This window comes from Crassostrea angulata, chromosome 7 (assembly GCF_025612915.1).
Source record: "Crassostrea angulata isolate pt1a10 chromosome 7, ASM2561291v2, whole genome shotgun sequence".
NCBI lineage: Eukaryota > Metazoa > Mollusca > Bivalvia > Ostreida > Ostreidae > Magallana > Magallana angulata.
Genome location: NC_069117.1, coordinates 57,698,777 through 57,713,824, shown reverse-complemented (window position 1 = coordinate 57,713,824; position 15,048 = coordinate 57,698,777). Strand labels below are relative to the sequence as shown.

The following is a 15,048-nucleotide window of genomic DNA, read 5'->3' as shown; positions in this document are numbered from 1 at the left end:
TCTTAATGCCTTATTATGATCACATGAGAATAAAAAATGTTTTTCATCATTGATGAGTATAAAGTTCATGTGATAAGAGAATACCCAATGACTAATCAGCACATCATCATACATATACCAGCTCGTAATTACATGTAGCTATGATGTTTATACTGAACACGGATATTAGGAATTTACGACTGTAACAAAGCTATTTACAATTAGTTACCGCAGAAATATGTTATTCATACAGCATGATGTTCGAAATTCGATATTACAACACTTGAAACGTTCGCTGAAAAAAAAAGATATGATTTATTGAGTAATTCGACTTAAAAAAAAAAAACAATAACCATTGTCAGAAACTCACAGCAAAGACTCATACTCGTTCCGTAAACACGAATTTCCCATTGAGCTACATTTCTGCAGCTGACATAACGGTTGCGACATTGCAGATGTAATCATTGCAACACAAAGAACAAAAGACCCATGGGCCACATAGCTCACCTGAGGAACAATAGGTATAATAAAATCAGCTCAATGGAGTCATAATACAAACTTTCTGTACAATGTCGTATAATATACGCGTGGATCCTGTATGAACGAAAATCCATTTTCCCCTGGACATTCTTATGTGTTATTATCTCCCTTTTCTAACAGGATGATTTTATAATCATATCACATGTTGACCTTTGCATTTCTCCAAAAGAATTGTTTATATATGGGATATAAACCTACACCAAACTCTGGACCGCTAGTGAGGCCAAAGGATTGTCCAGGGGCCAAAGTCAACAATTTTAAACTTCAAATAATCAGCAATATGTCAAAATACTTGCATGTAAGTAAAACCATATAATTCAACATTACAGTTTTTGTGAATAATTAAAAATGTTTTCCTTTGTAAAATTGGATCCCCGAAGTAGCCCCACCCTACTCCTCAAGATTTTGATTTAAACTAACTTGAATCTACATTATCTGAGGTTTTTTCACTAAAGTTACAGCTTTTCTAGGCAAATGGTTTTTTTAGAACCAAAAAATTCTATACATTCATATGTTAATTTTTGTCATCCCCCACCACTCACGTTGTGACCCCATACTACCCCCGTGGAATCTCACTTGAACAAACTTAACTTTAAAAACTTGGATGCTTTCACGCAAGTTTCAGCTTTTCTTGCCGATTGGTTTTTGATAAGAAGATTTTCAAAGATTTACTCTCATATATACTCATATATTCTTATCTAAAAATCGACGCACCTTTGGGCCCCCATCGTACCCCCGGGGGACATGATTTTTCACATCTTTGAATTTACACTACTTGAGGATGCTTCCATCCAAATTTCAACTTTCGTGGCTGATTAGTTTCTAAGGAGAAGATTTAGATGTACTCTATATATTCCTATGTAAAAATTCGACCCCCCCCCCCCTCAATAACCCCCCAATTGTGACCTCACCCTACCCCCGGGGTAAAGATTTTCACAAATTTGAATCAACACGACTGAAGATGATTCCACACAAGTTTCAGCATTCCTTGCCGATTACTTTCTGAGAAGAAGATGTTTAAAGTTTCACTCTATATATTTCTATCTTAAAATTCGACCCCGCTCTGTGGCCCCACCCTGCTCCTTGGGGTAATGATTTTCACAACTTCAAGTTCACACTACATGAGGATGCTTCAATCCTAGTTTTGGCTTTCTAGCTGATATGTTTCTAAGAAGAAATTTTTTAAAGATTTACTCTATATATTCCTATGTAAAAAAAAAATGCCTCCACACCAGTTTTAGTTTTCCTGGCTGATTAGGCTCTGAGAAGATTTTTAAATATTTACTCAACAAATTCCGATGTAAAAATTTGACCTCTCATTACGGTCATCCTACCCCCAGGGGTCATGATTTTCACAACTTAGAATCTACATTACTTGAGGATGCTTTTACATCAGTTTCAGCTTTTCTTGAACAAATGGTTATTGAAGAGAAGATCTTTGAAAAATTCTCAAAAAAAAAAATCTCAATAATTCCTAATCATCTCCCCTTATAAAAGGATGTGGTCCCTAATTTTCAACAACTTTGAATCCCCTTTGCCTAGAGATACTTTGTGCAAATTTTGGTTAAAATTGGCCGAGTAATTCTAGAGAGGATGTTGCAAATATGAAAAGTTTACAGACAGACGGACGGACGACAGGCAAAATAATTTGTAAAGCTCACTTGAGCTTATAGCTCAGGTGAGCTATATCTGTACTGACTGTGTTAACATTGATTGTCACGAATTATATTATCACCAATGTATTTTTCTTCATCAGGTTTGAGTGGATACCAATTACAGTTCAATTTGTAAACATTTTCCGGAGAGAATGGTCCCGTCTCAAGATGACATGTCAAGGTGTCGCCCCTTCTGATAGGAAGCTAGACCGGAAGCGGAACTCTTGTGTAAATAGTGTTTCAACCAGAGCTTCAAACTATCTTTTGTTCGATTTGGTTTATCGACAAAACAAATCAAACGGGGGGGAAAACTGCTTGGGTTTTACAATGCGAGTCATAAAATAAATGTAGATATATTTAAATTCATTGTTTTGTGTAATTATAACCGGTTTTAATTTATTTCAGTCGAGAGAAAAGCTCGGTTCAATATTAGTGACACTACAAGAAGTTTTAGCAGTGGAAACTGCGTCAAATATAAACAATCAAATTGAATTATCTCTCTTTGTTTTGTTGGTAAAACTGCATGCAGACCAATTTAAATAATGAGGAAATGCAAAGAATAACAAATTTTATCTTTTCATATACTTCCAAACATTTGTTTTGACTAAACGAGGAACATAAGAAACCGTTTTTCCAGAATTTCTCTGTGTACTGGAATATTCAAAATCATTGACTTGAGATCGTAACCGACAGCATCCTAAAATTACAACTTACATAATTGGGTTATAAGAGTGTTGAACTGCAAAGGGATTCTCAATTACTTTTTGGTGAAATGGAAATGAAATGTTTTGTGAAGGTAAAATGGAAATGAAATATTTTGTGCAGGTATAAATATTTTTTTCTTTTTCATCTTTTTAAGGTTTTAAATTAAATTTCTAAAACTTTTTTTATCCATTTCATGTTCGAAATTTTTGATTTCGAATTTCTTCTATTTGGGGGGTAAATGAGTTTTAACTAAATTAGAGAGTTTTAGAGAGTTTTAATTTGGTTATTTTTTCGCTTTTGATTTAAAATACTGTGTTATTTAACTTATTTATATATATTATATACTTGTACATGAATATATCCCGATTTATTTTACATGAATACAAGTAACATGAATAACTCAATATAAAATACACAGGTGGTTTTTTTAAGTATGTAAATTACATGTATATCGATGTAGTATCAGGTGGAATCCTGTTAATATACACAGAACATCAACACCGGGGTGGGTTATAGAATTACGTGACGTCATCCCTAGAACTGCATCAACCTCCCCTCTTGATTTCCTTTAGAAGAATGTGAGTAAACAGTGATTAAGCTTCTCACGCTAAAGATTTAAACATTGCTGTCATAAACACACTCAATTTACCATTTAAATGTATCGGCAGTAAATGAGTTGCTTTTAGTGTTAGCTCTAAATGGATGTACCGCCAAAAGAGACTGGTCAATTAGTGTGTCTATATAATGATATCTGACACAATTACTGTTAATGATTGGCGACTCTTTTGCTCCGGCTCCTGAAAATGTCATTTCGGTGTCACTTGCATGACATCTTGCGTAACCAATGAGAGAGGTTCGGTCGTGTTCACACGTTCATTTCCCCGTGAGAACACCAATCCAGACAGATCCAAGAGAGAGCCGACCGCGGTGTGAAAATCGGCACTCTACACTCTACATGTAAATTGTAACACTTTTATTTGACACCAGACCCCAGAACGTCTTTTTATTTAAACTTTTAAAGATAAAAAAGGGGATCTCTTATCGTGCGCCAGGCTTTAGTGAATAAAGTTCACAATTTCAATGAAATTATGGGTGTGGGACATCACTGTTCTCTGCTTGGTCCGGGTAGAAGGATCCGGGTGTTTTTTTTACTGGTGTCGGGTCACTCCGGGATGTTTTTCTCTACACATTGTACATTATTTCCACTATCCTTTCTTTCGAGCATATCTGCACGATTATTTTTTTTTTTTGCTGAGTAATGTTTTGACTAAATTAAAGTACGGACCCCTGTACTGAAAGGGGGACAAGAACACGAAGTGTCTATCAAACCGTGGGTGACCTCTGGAAAACCAGGGAATTTTGATTTTGACAAAGAATTCATTACAGTGTGGATCACAGGGGAATAGATGTCGGATAAAGTAGGTTATGAACTGTGTTTTTTCTTCCCTATAACAAAAATAACTATGCACATGGATCATATAATATGTTTATATGTATTTCGATAAAAATACAAACGTTGTTTTATTTTCATGTGGAAGATGTTTCTGGGTAAAAATAACAATATCCTTTTTTATATACATAAAATATAAATTAAATATTTTATAGGTTAGCCTTTATAGATACACCTTTCAATTTGATTTTTTTGTCGTCTGTTGAAACAATTACACCCTACAACAGATACCCTTTGGGGTGGAGGGGATGCAGTAGCTTGAATACACTGTACTAAGTTATCCAACAACTACCAAGTCAGGAGCAAATGTGAACTTACTGCTACAAAAATTATTCATTTTTTAAAACTAGCAACTAATCGAATTATTTTAGCGTGTTTTAAAAGAGTAGGATAAGACCGAAGTGTATAATTATGTTTAAAAATACATGTGCATGAACAGAACGCGCAAAATATAGAGTACCATAAGTAATGGGATACATCTTTTTTTTCTCATCTTGTGAACCTGATATTTCCACATTTTTTTTTTTAATTTGCGACGACTGTGATGTCACTTATCGAATTGTACAATGGATCGAGGGAGATGGGAACCCTCCCTGCGCTTGTTTTGAACGTTTTAAATATGTAAAGAAAAAAATAGATCTTCCAATTTGGCAGGGAGAATTACGATGAACAGATCTACCCAATATTGACGCTGGGAGAAATAAGCAAACACTGTCAGCCATTGAATCTGGGCAAAGATGAATAGACCAGTACAACCTATTGTCGTCAAGCCCAAATGAGAAATTCAAACACACTTTACAATTCTTTGAATATATCTCTATAAATCATTAATACAAATTTTGTATGAAAAATGAAATAAATAGGAGCTGTGTTGGGCGTTTTTTAAATCTTGTTTTTAAAGGATCTTAAGTCCTATACCGCATGACCTTGCTGTATATTCTAGTCTCTCAATCGTATGTGAAAATCAAACACCAAATCTCTACAATGCTTTCTCATAAAAACTGGGGCTGCCTGACGTTGGCTTACAGAGCGGTTGAATGCTCTCGTAACTGACGACGGTGAATTATCCCACAAATGTGGAGTTCACTGTAATTCTCGACGGCTCAAAAATACACTGCCTTCTCCAGTTTCGGGACTTGGTTTGCTTCAAATTTATTCTCCCTGCCATTGAAGATTATAACATTGTTGGAGGAAAAAACCCTTCAATGGTTTTCCGCCACAGTATTCAGATTAGTTCATTTCATATGCGTCGTTTTATAAAAGGAGAGTCCATTTTTCCCATAGAAAAGGGTCTTAAAAACGCACTCACGTTCAACAAACCCACAGAAGTGTGCAATATTGTACCGCAGAAATATACCTAATAAAAACGTCAGGGTAAAAACTACAAAGTTTATCAACCGCTTTTAAATCATTGATTTTTTAACCTCTATTTTGAGAACATAATACAACATTTAAGATAATTTTGTTGAGAGGCAATGAGATAAAGGATATATTGATAGACGTGTATATAATCAGTTAATAAAACCCACTACGGCTACAATTAGAGGGGTTAACTGAGAGAAAATTTGACTCCAACAATTTCCGCTACCGTACCATTAATTATAGGAATCGGTCTCGTATTCGTTAAGATAAAACAACCAACAAGATTTCAAATACAGCTCCTTAATCATGGAATCGGTTGATATCTTGGTCATTAAACCCTGCTCCGTGAAATACGCTGTACAGAGAGGAATGCTGTACATAAATCCCTCACAACGACAAATCACCATCCTCATCAATTTTTGGAAAATATTTAATAAGTGCTGTTATTTTACACTCTATTAATAATAATAATAATAATATTTTGTAACAACTGGTTAAGGTAATAACAACAAAATAATATAATAATAAAAAAAGTTGACTCCGAGTCAGTAACAAGTTATATCACAAAGCATGTATCAGGGGACTTCTGCAGTCCGTTCTCACTGCAGTATCCGATGTATCGCCATTTTACTGCGCTGTACTGGCCGAAGACTAAAGCGTTCATACACAAGACACACGAGGGTACCCCTGTTATGGACACACCCTGACGTACGTATACATGATGAGGTAGCGAATGAAAATGCCACACCACTTTTACCAACTTCTGTTTTGTTTCTGTTCTCAAAGAGAGTGATGAAGATGATACTAATCACAGAATTCTCCAGACATGTCCTATATTCCATTCACACACATTCACACACAGAGGGAGAACCTTAGGAGTCCGAACTAGTGGACATTGTTTTAGTCCTGCTCTTGGTCGATATCAGATAAAGGGCAATATCCTGGTGACCCCCGAACGATGCGATGTGGAGAGCATTCCACCCGTCCCTGTTGGCCAGTTTGATATCAGCACCGAATTTGACCAGGATTTGGACTTTTTTGAGACTGCCTATTAAACAGGACTGGTGGAGGGCTGTCTGGCCCTCATTGTCATACAGATTTATGTTGATCTTCTCGTCCCGACTCTCCAGGATCTTCTGTAACTCATCACAGTCACCGTTCCGTACAACATCCAGGAAATATTTTTGAATTTGGTTGCATTTCACACCCGTCCCGTTCATGTCGGCAACGCTCGGCACAATGTGTGATTTTGACGGCGAGATACAGTGTGAGAAAAAAATTGACACACATTCCAGGCCTTCGTGTGAAAGCCGTGATTTGATTTGTTTAGATACTGTGTGAAGGTACACCGTGCCGAGATTCACAGTAAAACTTGCGATGATTGGTTGATGTTATACAAGCACTTTATTGAAGAAGTTTATTCACAAGTAGCATAGCGTGGGAACGGGTTCTGATAGCTCAGCGTAGACACACCGACATAGGTACGGAATTCCAGGGATCCGCCCCTTTTCGTGGCCTTTCTTACCCTGGGGATGACAGGTCTAATCACCCATAGATTCTTCATAACCGTGGGACCATGTAAACTTACCAAGATGTGCAAAGAAATATTGACGACTTAACAGGAGATGATCTGCTAAACAATAGGATTAGGTCTCGCAAACAAGGCTCAAATATGTAGCCATTGTTTGTTATCACTCGTTTTATAAAAGATAATTGTGTTTAGTTTCGTGGTATAAAGCACCCAGCGACGTCTTTCACACAGAGATAAGCTTAGTTTGATTTCTACTGACTGTAACATGTATACACGATGTGAGAGAAATCAAAAATACCTTTGAAATACCTGGAAGAGTTCATGTGTTAAGAAGTAAATCATTAAAATTTAATCAAAATCACAAGATGAAAGTGCTCTGTTATTTGTATGGCGTTTTTATTTGCGCATTGTAAAGAAGTTATGAATTGGAACAAACATGAAATAAAAACGAAGCAAATTGTATAATTTATTGTTAACTTTGATATCTCACACAAAAAAACCTGTAGCTTTGAAATTGTAATAATTAATTTTAAAGGTATACAAAGTCTCATTATATTTTTATTTAGAAAAGGAAATGTTCAATTTTCTCCGCTGGAAGTCTTGGTATACATGCTTTTTCATGCTATTGGAGTTATATTGGGGAGTTTTTGCTTGGTTCGAGTACACGGTTTCACAGTCGCAAGTTGACAGCAAAATAGTGTGAAACATTTTCCCATGTGACGATTGGGCTCTCTGACAACATAACGACATTGTTACAATTTTCTTTATCGCTAGCTTATTGTTATCGCTAAAACTTAGCCTGTAGCAATTATTGTATCGGCTGCGCCGATCTCCTACACATAAATTAATGACCCCTGTGTATATTTCATTGTTGACATGTATGAAAATCTTATCCAAAATGTACATGCTGTAATTCGTAGTGATCGGTTGATAACCTTGATCCCATTTCAAGATAAAAGTTATTACCTATGGGAATTATATATAATGCCTGCATGTTAAAACAACTCGACGGCCACATTTATCACTGTAACCCACAATACATCAGAAAAATAAATAAATCTAAGAAATTAAATTCAATTTTCTGATTTTTTCCTTTTTTCTTTATGATTTCATTCCTTATTAGGATAGGTTTGTTTGTTTGATTTTGGGGGGTTTATTTTCAGCAACCTTTGTTTTTTTCCCCTTTCCTTGTAGGATTGTTTCATTGAAAACCTTTTTTTGAATTGTGTCAGAGTCAAGATTTATGTCTGTAGTAAAAATTCGTCAAAGGCCGTTGTCCGAAGCACATGTAACCAATATCTCAAAAGAATTAATAAATTTGTCGTTTATAAGTTTATCTACATGTTCGATGTTGAGTCTGATAAAAACCCAGCCAACTAATTGCAATGTATATACATGTACACTTAGTTTTAGTGATTTCATGAAATGTGATGATCAATGGAAATTGTTATTTGTGTGAGTGTGTTTCTTTAAGAATTTTGTAAGATTTAAGAACTTCGAAAATATGCATGTACAATATTTATCAAATATGTATGTAAAATTTTGTACGGTTTTTAGCCGGGCTCTGCTGAAAGCAGAGTCCTGGCTATAGGCAGGCAAATCGCCAATGTTACTATAAATAGCACAAGTAAACAAAAAACCAAACAGCGTCAAGGTAATGCTTCCGCTAAACCAAATAGTTACACAAAGAGCCACGTTTTGTCAAAAGCGTTGGCATTTTGTTTCTTTTTTTAAAATTTCGAATGAATTGTCTATCTTTTTTAGTTTTCTTATTAATAACGTGTTTTTAAAACATTACTATGCATTTTGGACACATACAATGCGCATGAATTTCCATGAACTACTTTGCTGCGCGATGATGAAATGGGGATTGAATATATAATGCGTGTTGCAAAATTCAAGGCAGCAACTGTTGAACTTTTTAACTTCTACTAGACAGACATATTTTTTGTTTATAGCCGCTTACAAAATTTGGTCGCTCTCTGATGCTTTGCCGACATTAAAAGCATGAGAGAGAGAGAGAGAGAGAGAGAGAGAGAGAGAGATTTTCAGTATTTACTACACAATATGCATAAAAAAACACCAAAAGAGCCCGGCTTTCAGTACTTCAGTACTTTGATTTTATCCAGTTTTTTCTACATTTTAGCAAATCTAACGAAATTCGATGTATTAAAAATAATTTTTTTATTGTTATCTATTATACGCGTTATTTCAAATCTTTCATTTATACACGAGATATTGTCCTGTATCTAATCTCTAATCCGCACTTATCATTATGACATGGATTACGAACATGTTAAACAGTATCAGGGCAAAATGGCGAATGTTGGTTAATGTCATAGTATATTAATTATTCTTTTGTTCTTTTATTCCAAATGATTTTGTACTGGTAATAAAAGTGTATATTTGATAAAGCGATTTCAAATTTCCCAATTTAAGTTTTTGCATTTTTCAGTACGCGAACATGTAAATAAACTCTAAATACGCCAAATCCTTTATTGTAACATTGTTTCGGGCACTGATCTTTGACATATTTAACTACAGACAGAAATCGTGACTAACACAATTTCAAAGATATTATTTTTTAATAAAACTTTTTTTTTTCATATAGGTATATAAAACTAATATACGTCGGGAGAAGGATAAGTCAACGATCCCAAAAGGGGGACCTCTGAGATACACCGTGAATAGAAGCAATAGATTAAAACATGTGCAGACTGTTTGACAAATTACATTGTATTTGTGTATCTCAAATGCTTTTCGGTATAATCTCAAAAAACTGATATATATCTACATGTATAAAGAAAGAATATTCCACCATTTTGTACTTTCATCTATTTTATCTTTATTCTTTGTGTCGCAGCAGTATTAATTAACTGATCCATCAGGTTTCAAATTATATAGAATGTTAAAAAATAAAAATTTTGAATATTTTTTTTAGAATCCAAAGAATCAAAGCAACCCAACTGTTGATAAAATCATGTGTGAATATACAACAATTAACATTATTTGTCAGTCTCGCGTTCATAACGCGGTTCATTTTGGTGCTGCACCCACCCCGCCTAAAGCGCGGGGTTAGGGTTTGACGTCATTGTTTGAGAGAGAGGAGGACTTGATTGGACTATCTGGGGCAATGAGCGGTGTGGGTCGGTGTAACTCTGACACAGTTCTCATTACGGATGTTGGCGTTCTATTACAATATGTAGCTTGTTCGCGAAGCCTCGCGAGATTAGGAGCGCTGTATCTACGTATTACAGAGATTAACATATCCCTGTTTTATGTCGCTAGTCGACAGCCCTTTATACGTCGTAACATGACACGCCCACTTCGTCCAATATTTCTGGGGGACCCCGAGATGGCCCGATTTAACTGTATTGAGTTTTACCTGATTGTATAGAATAATTGGCCAATACGTATATATGCGTCTTTCGAAGAGAATTCTACAGTTATGTACACTATAATTTCGATTTAATTCTCCCAGTTTTTGATGAATACATTTCAAAGTACAATGTTTAGATACAACTGTATATATGTGCACTGATCTATTCATTTTGAGAGAGAAGCAATCGTAATTAAATCAATTTATCATCGAGGGAAGGCCATATATTATACATGCATTGCGTTGTTCACAGAAATGTGTACGGTAACAAAAGAGGCATATGTTTACAACATTTATATAACTTGTAAATTTTGTATTTACTGTCACCCAGTAAATTAAAATTTTTTTTAAAAAAAATACAGTATCATGAAGAGGCCCCGCCGCCAGGTGTGTGTGTTAGAGGAGATACGTGGGTATGGTTGTTTCGTCCGTTTTTAGGAGTATCTTGTATTTGCTTGTCACAGTAAGGCAATCTCTCAGTGGGCCCCTTTGGTTTGGTTTTGCGTTCTTTATCTTTAGACAACAGAACTATTAGTCTCTTAGTTAATGGACCCCTTTTTTGCTTGTCATGATTTAAGGAAATTTAAACTTATATATTTCGGCTTCAGTTCTTGACACTTTTAAAATACAAAAACTTCAACAAGTACATTTATCATTTGGAAACATTTTAAATTGAAATACGGTTTTTCTCTTGATTTAAAAAAAACCAAACAACAAACATGCTATGGGTCCCTCGAGAAAATAAGGCGATGACATATCAATTTTAACCCCAAAAATGGTTGACCCATATAAGCTTGAACGCACATATCTATTTTGATAAAATATAAATTATTTTTCTATATACATTTTTGCTGAAAATCTGCAGCATAGAAATGCATCTCCTTGATGCGTTGTAGGAATCAATCTTTCAGTATTGTAGGAATCAATCTATCGGTATCGTAGGCATCAATCTATCGTAGGCATCAATCTATCGTAGGAATCAATCTATCAGTATTGTAGGAATCAATCTATCGGTATCGTAACAATCAATCTATCGGTATCGTAGGCATCAATCTATCGTAGGCATCAATCTATCGTAGGAATCAATCTATCAGTATTGTAGGAATCAATCTATCGGTATCGTATGAATCAATCTATCAGTATCGTGGGAATCAATCTATCGGTATTTTAGCAATCAATCTATCGGTATTGTAGCAATCAATCTATCAGTATCGTAGGAATAATTCTATCGGTATCGTAGGCATCAATCTATCGTAGGAATCAATCTATCGGTATAGTAGGAATCAATCTATCAGTATCGTAGGAATCAATCTATCGGTATCGTAGGCATCAATCTATCGTAGGAATCAATCTATCAGTATCGTAGGAATCAATCTATCGGTATCGTAGGCATCAATCTATCGTAGGCATCAATCTATCGTAGGCATCAATCTATCGAAGGAATCAATCTATCAGTAGTGTAGGAAAATCTATCAGTATTGTAGGAATAAATCTATCGGTATCGTAACAATCAATCTATCATTATCGTAGGAATCAATCTATCGGTATCGTAGGTATCGTAGGTATCGTAACAATCAATCAGTATCGTAGCAATTAATCTATCAGTATCGTTTATAGGAATCAATGTATCAGTGCATATGTTGTAGGAATCAATCAGTATTGTAGGAACCAATTATCAGTATTGTAGGAATCTATCAGCATCGTAAGCATCAGTCTATCATTACTGTAGGAAAATCTATCAGTTTGTGTTCTTTTATTGAAGTAGATCGATCATTTTTTATTTGATCGTTTTGGAAAAAAGAGGATGTAGAGACATTATGATACCCTGTTTTCTTACTAAACGTATGAACTCCCGCGAGTCTGCGGTACACAGGTGAGCCAAAGCTTGAACATTCATAATTGCATTATTGTAATGCAGCGGAATTGAACGTAATAATTTGAAAAAAAGGATATTGTAAAAATGACATGTCATTAAAATGCTTTTAAGGGTTTTTTGCTGTAATTTAGTGACACGTTTTAAAGTTTTGACGAATTTTCATACCAAATCTGTTGCCCCATGATAAGAACGGATCATCGATGTCCCAGCCAAGCTGTCAAAGGGAGACATGTGTTGAACCTGTAAGTTCCACACGTTGCTGGCCGGGGACTGACAGATGAAGGATGTTGTCCCCAAACGGGCACCTGTTACCCGCCATGCTTAACGTCAAACAAATTGCTGATAATTTACAGATTGAAATCAGATATTTAAAAAAGTTTTGAAAATGTTCCACGATTTCTTATCTTTGAGAAGAACACGGTCGCTGCACTTTGCTATACTGGGAAATTGGAATGGAAGCCAGGCCCACGAGAAACGAAAAGACCGCGCCAAAATTCTCAACTCAGAAAAACAAGAAGTGAAGGGGAATCGAGGGTAAGGGTTTCTATGATACAATCGTGCGCAGGAGCTTATAATTTATGATACATACACATAGCTCAATGAGAAATTGCTCGATAAGAAAAATATTAATTCATTTTCTTCATGATTTTGAAAAGGGTATGGCATTCAAAGAGCAGCCAGTTCTAAGCCTCTACTGCAAAATGTCTGCATTGAAATCAGTTTAATTTCCTTGGATTGAATTAAAAAAACTCCGAGCGTTACCCTGTGTTTGTGACCTGTTGACACATTTATTAAAAGACATGGTGCAGCATATGCAGAAAGGCAGTTGCTCGATGTCAGAGCAGAATTTGTGTAGATGGCTCGGCAGATAAGCCTTTCATCTGTAGGGTGTCTGGGACCCGAAAACAGCACTCACCGTGAGGCGGAACCCCGGCCTTCTCAAACTCAGCACCCTCACTTTCCCCCCACTTCAGCTTGATAAAAATCTGTTAAACGACTCAAGCTTGTGTTTCAACTTTTTTTTTCAAGTTGGAAAACAGTCTTCCATTTGAACTTTAACAACCGGAAATTCATACTGATTCTAGAAGCTGATCCGAACATTTACATAACATTTTACATAAAATGTAAGACTTCTTTCTCCACGTTGGTGAAATTCCTTTCCTTTTTGTGGAGTTATTATATTGTAAAGCGATGAACCGTCCATGCTAAATGTGACCCCTGAGTTGACATTTGCGCCTTTGAGTCCCCAATCCGTAGGGTTTTCGCATGGTTATCTATTAAACAGTTTAAATCGGTTGCCCACTGCCTTTATCTTCTTCCCCCATGCCCAACAGTGACAAGAATTTTTCACACAGGAAAAAACTACTTCATGAATGAAAAGAATTGAACAAATAGACACAAGTAACAGGGGTGCGATGTACCCCCTTGATGGCCAGCGATAACCCAGCGACCTTCTTTACACCACAAGCGACCGACTGGAAAACCGGGGTGCAACAGTATTGTATCAGAGCAAACGCGATTCCACGGAACTCATTGTCTCTGGGTACCTCAGTGGTGCCCCGGTAATAATGATCTGAAATTCGCCGGGATTTCCCTACATTTGTTCTTTTTTTCTGTAATGAATCGCGATTGTTTTATAGAGGCTAGGGGTGGGAAGGTCTGTGTAGGGACCACTTGTAATAACCACCTGATCACATTGCGCGCCGATATAATGGGATAAAAAGTATATCTTTACCGGGTGTTTTGTTTATTTAGAAATCATTAAATACTATTGTCAGTTTAGCGGATTCCCACGGAATTTCATTTCCCGAGTCTCCAATAGATTCATTTAAATGCTATTCTACGGCTTCAGCGCGCCGCGTTCGCCGATGAATTTAAATAGGAATATTGTTCTCGTTCGTCGGGACCCCGTACAAAGGCATATTTAGGACAAGAGTTAAATAAAATGTAGATAATCGACTTTACCCTCTCAACCCTGGTATGGGAAATTTCTCCCTGCCATAGAATCGGGGGACGGACCAGCCACATTAGCAACAATTTGATCACTTAGGATACCGATAAAGTCACATAAATTGTACCCTTATAGTAAATTTTGAGTCATGACACATTTTTTAAAATGTCAATTGCAATAAAGTTTTGGTTTTCAGTGGAGTCCATAAAAAGTATTTCACCAATATTTTAGACTCTTTTGGAAATGATGAGATTTAAAATTAAATATATTTACAGACTGATATCCAATCCCGGAGAAGATATCAGTGCAAGCTTTCTTTAGATCTTGAATATATTTGTAAATCTGTCGACAACACATTTTTATCACGACACAATTTTGGAGTACTAAAAACTAACGTATAAGGCATTTCGATATACATTAAATGTTCTCTGCATGATTGATGATCTGTTTATATAATTAAAATTTCGGTAAAATGCCTGATGTAGGTAGTGATGCATACAATAAAATATCTTGTCACTGGGTGATACATTATGTCAATTTACTATCCAAGAATGTGGTCTAATAACCGACACATCACAAGGTCTGTAGCTGCCGTTTCCGATCATGGAATTCATCATTCT

General features: G+C 35.8%; 1 protein-coding gene across 1 annotated transcript; it reads right to left on the bottom strand.

The window, feature by feature from the left end:
* Window positions 1-6,102: 6,102 nt before the first annotated feature.
* Window positions 6,103-7,473, bottom strand: LOC128157349 (notch-regulated ankyrin repeat-containing protein-like). Its single transcript, XM_052819848.1, has one exon. It carries the CDS (start codon window positions 6,909-6,911, stop codon window positions 6,564-6,566), a length of 348 nt encoding a protein of 115 aa, XP_052675808.1. The 5' UTR covers window positions 6,912-7,473; the 3' UTR covers window positions 6,103-6,563.
* Between the last annotated feature and the right edge of the window lie 7,575 nt (window positions 7,474-15,048).

Excerpts from the sequence above, each read along its gene's own strand:
- LOC128157349 (XM_052819848.1), bottom strand. The coding sequence starts at position 6,911 with ATGAACGGGACGGGTGTGAAATGCAACCAAATTCAAAAATATTTCCTG.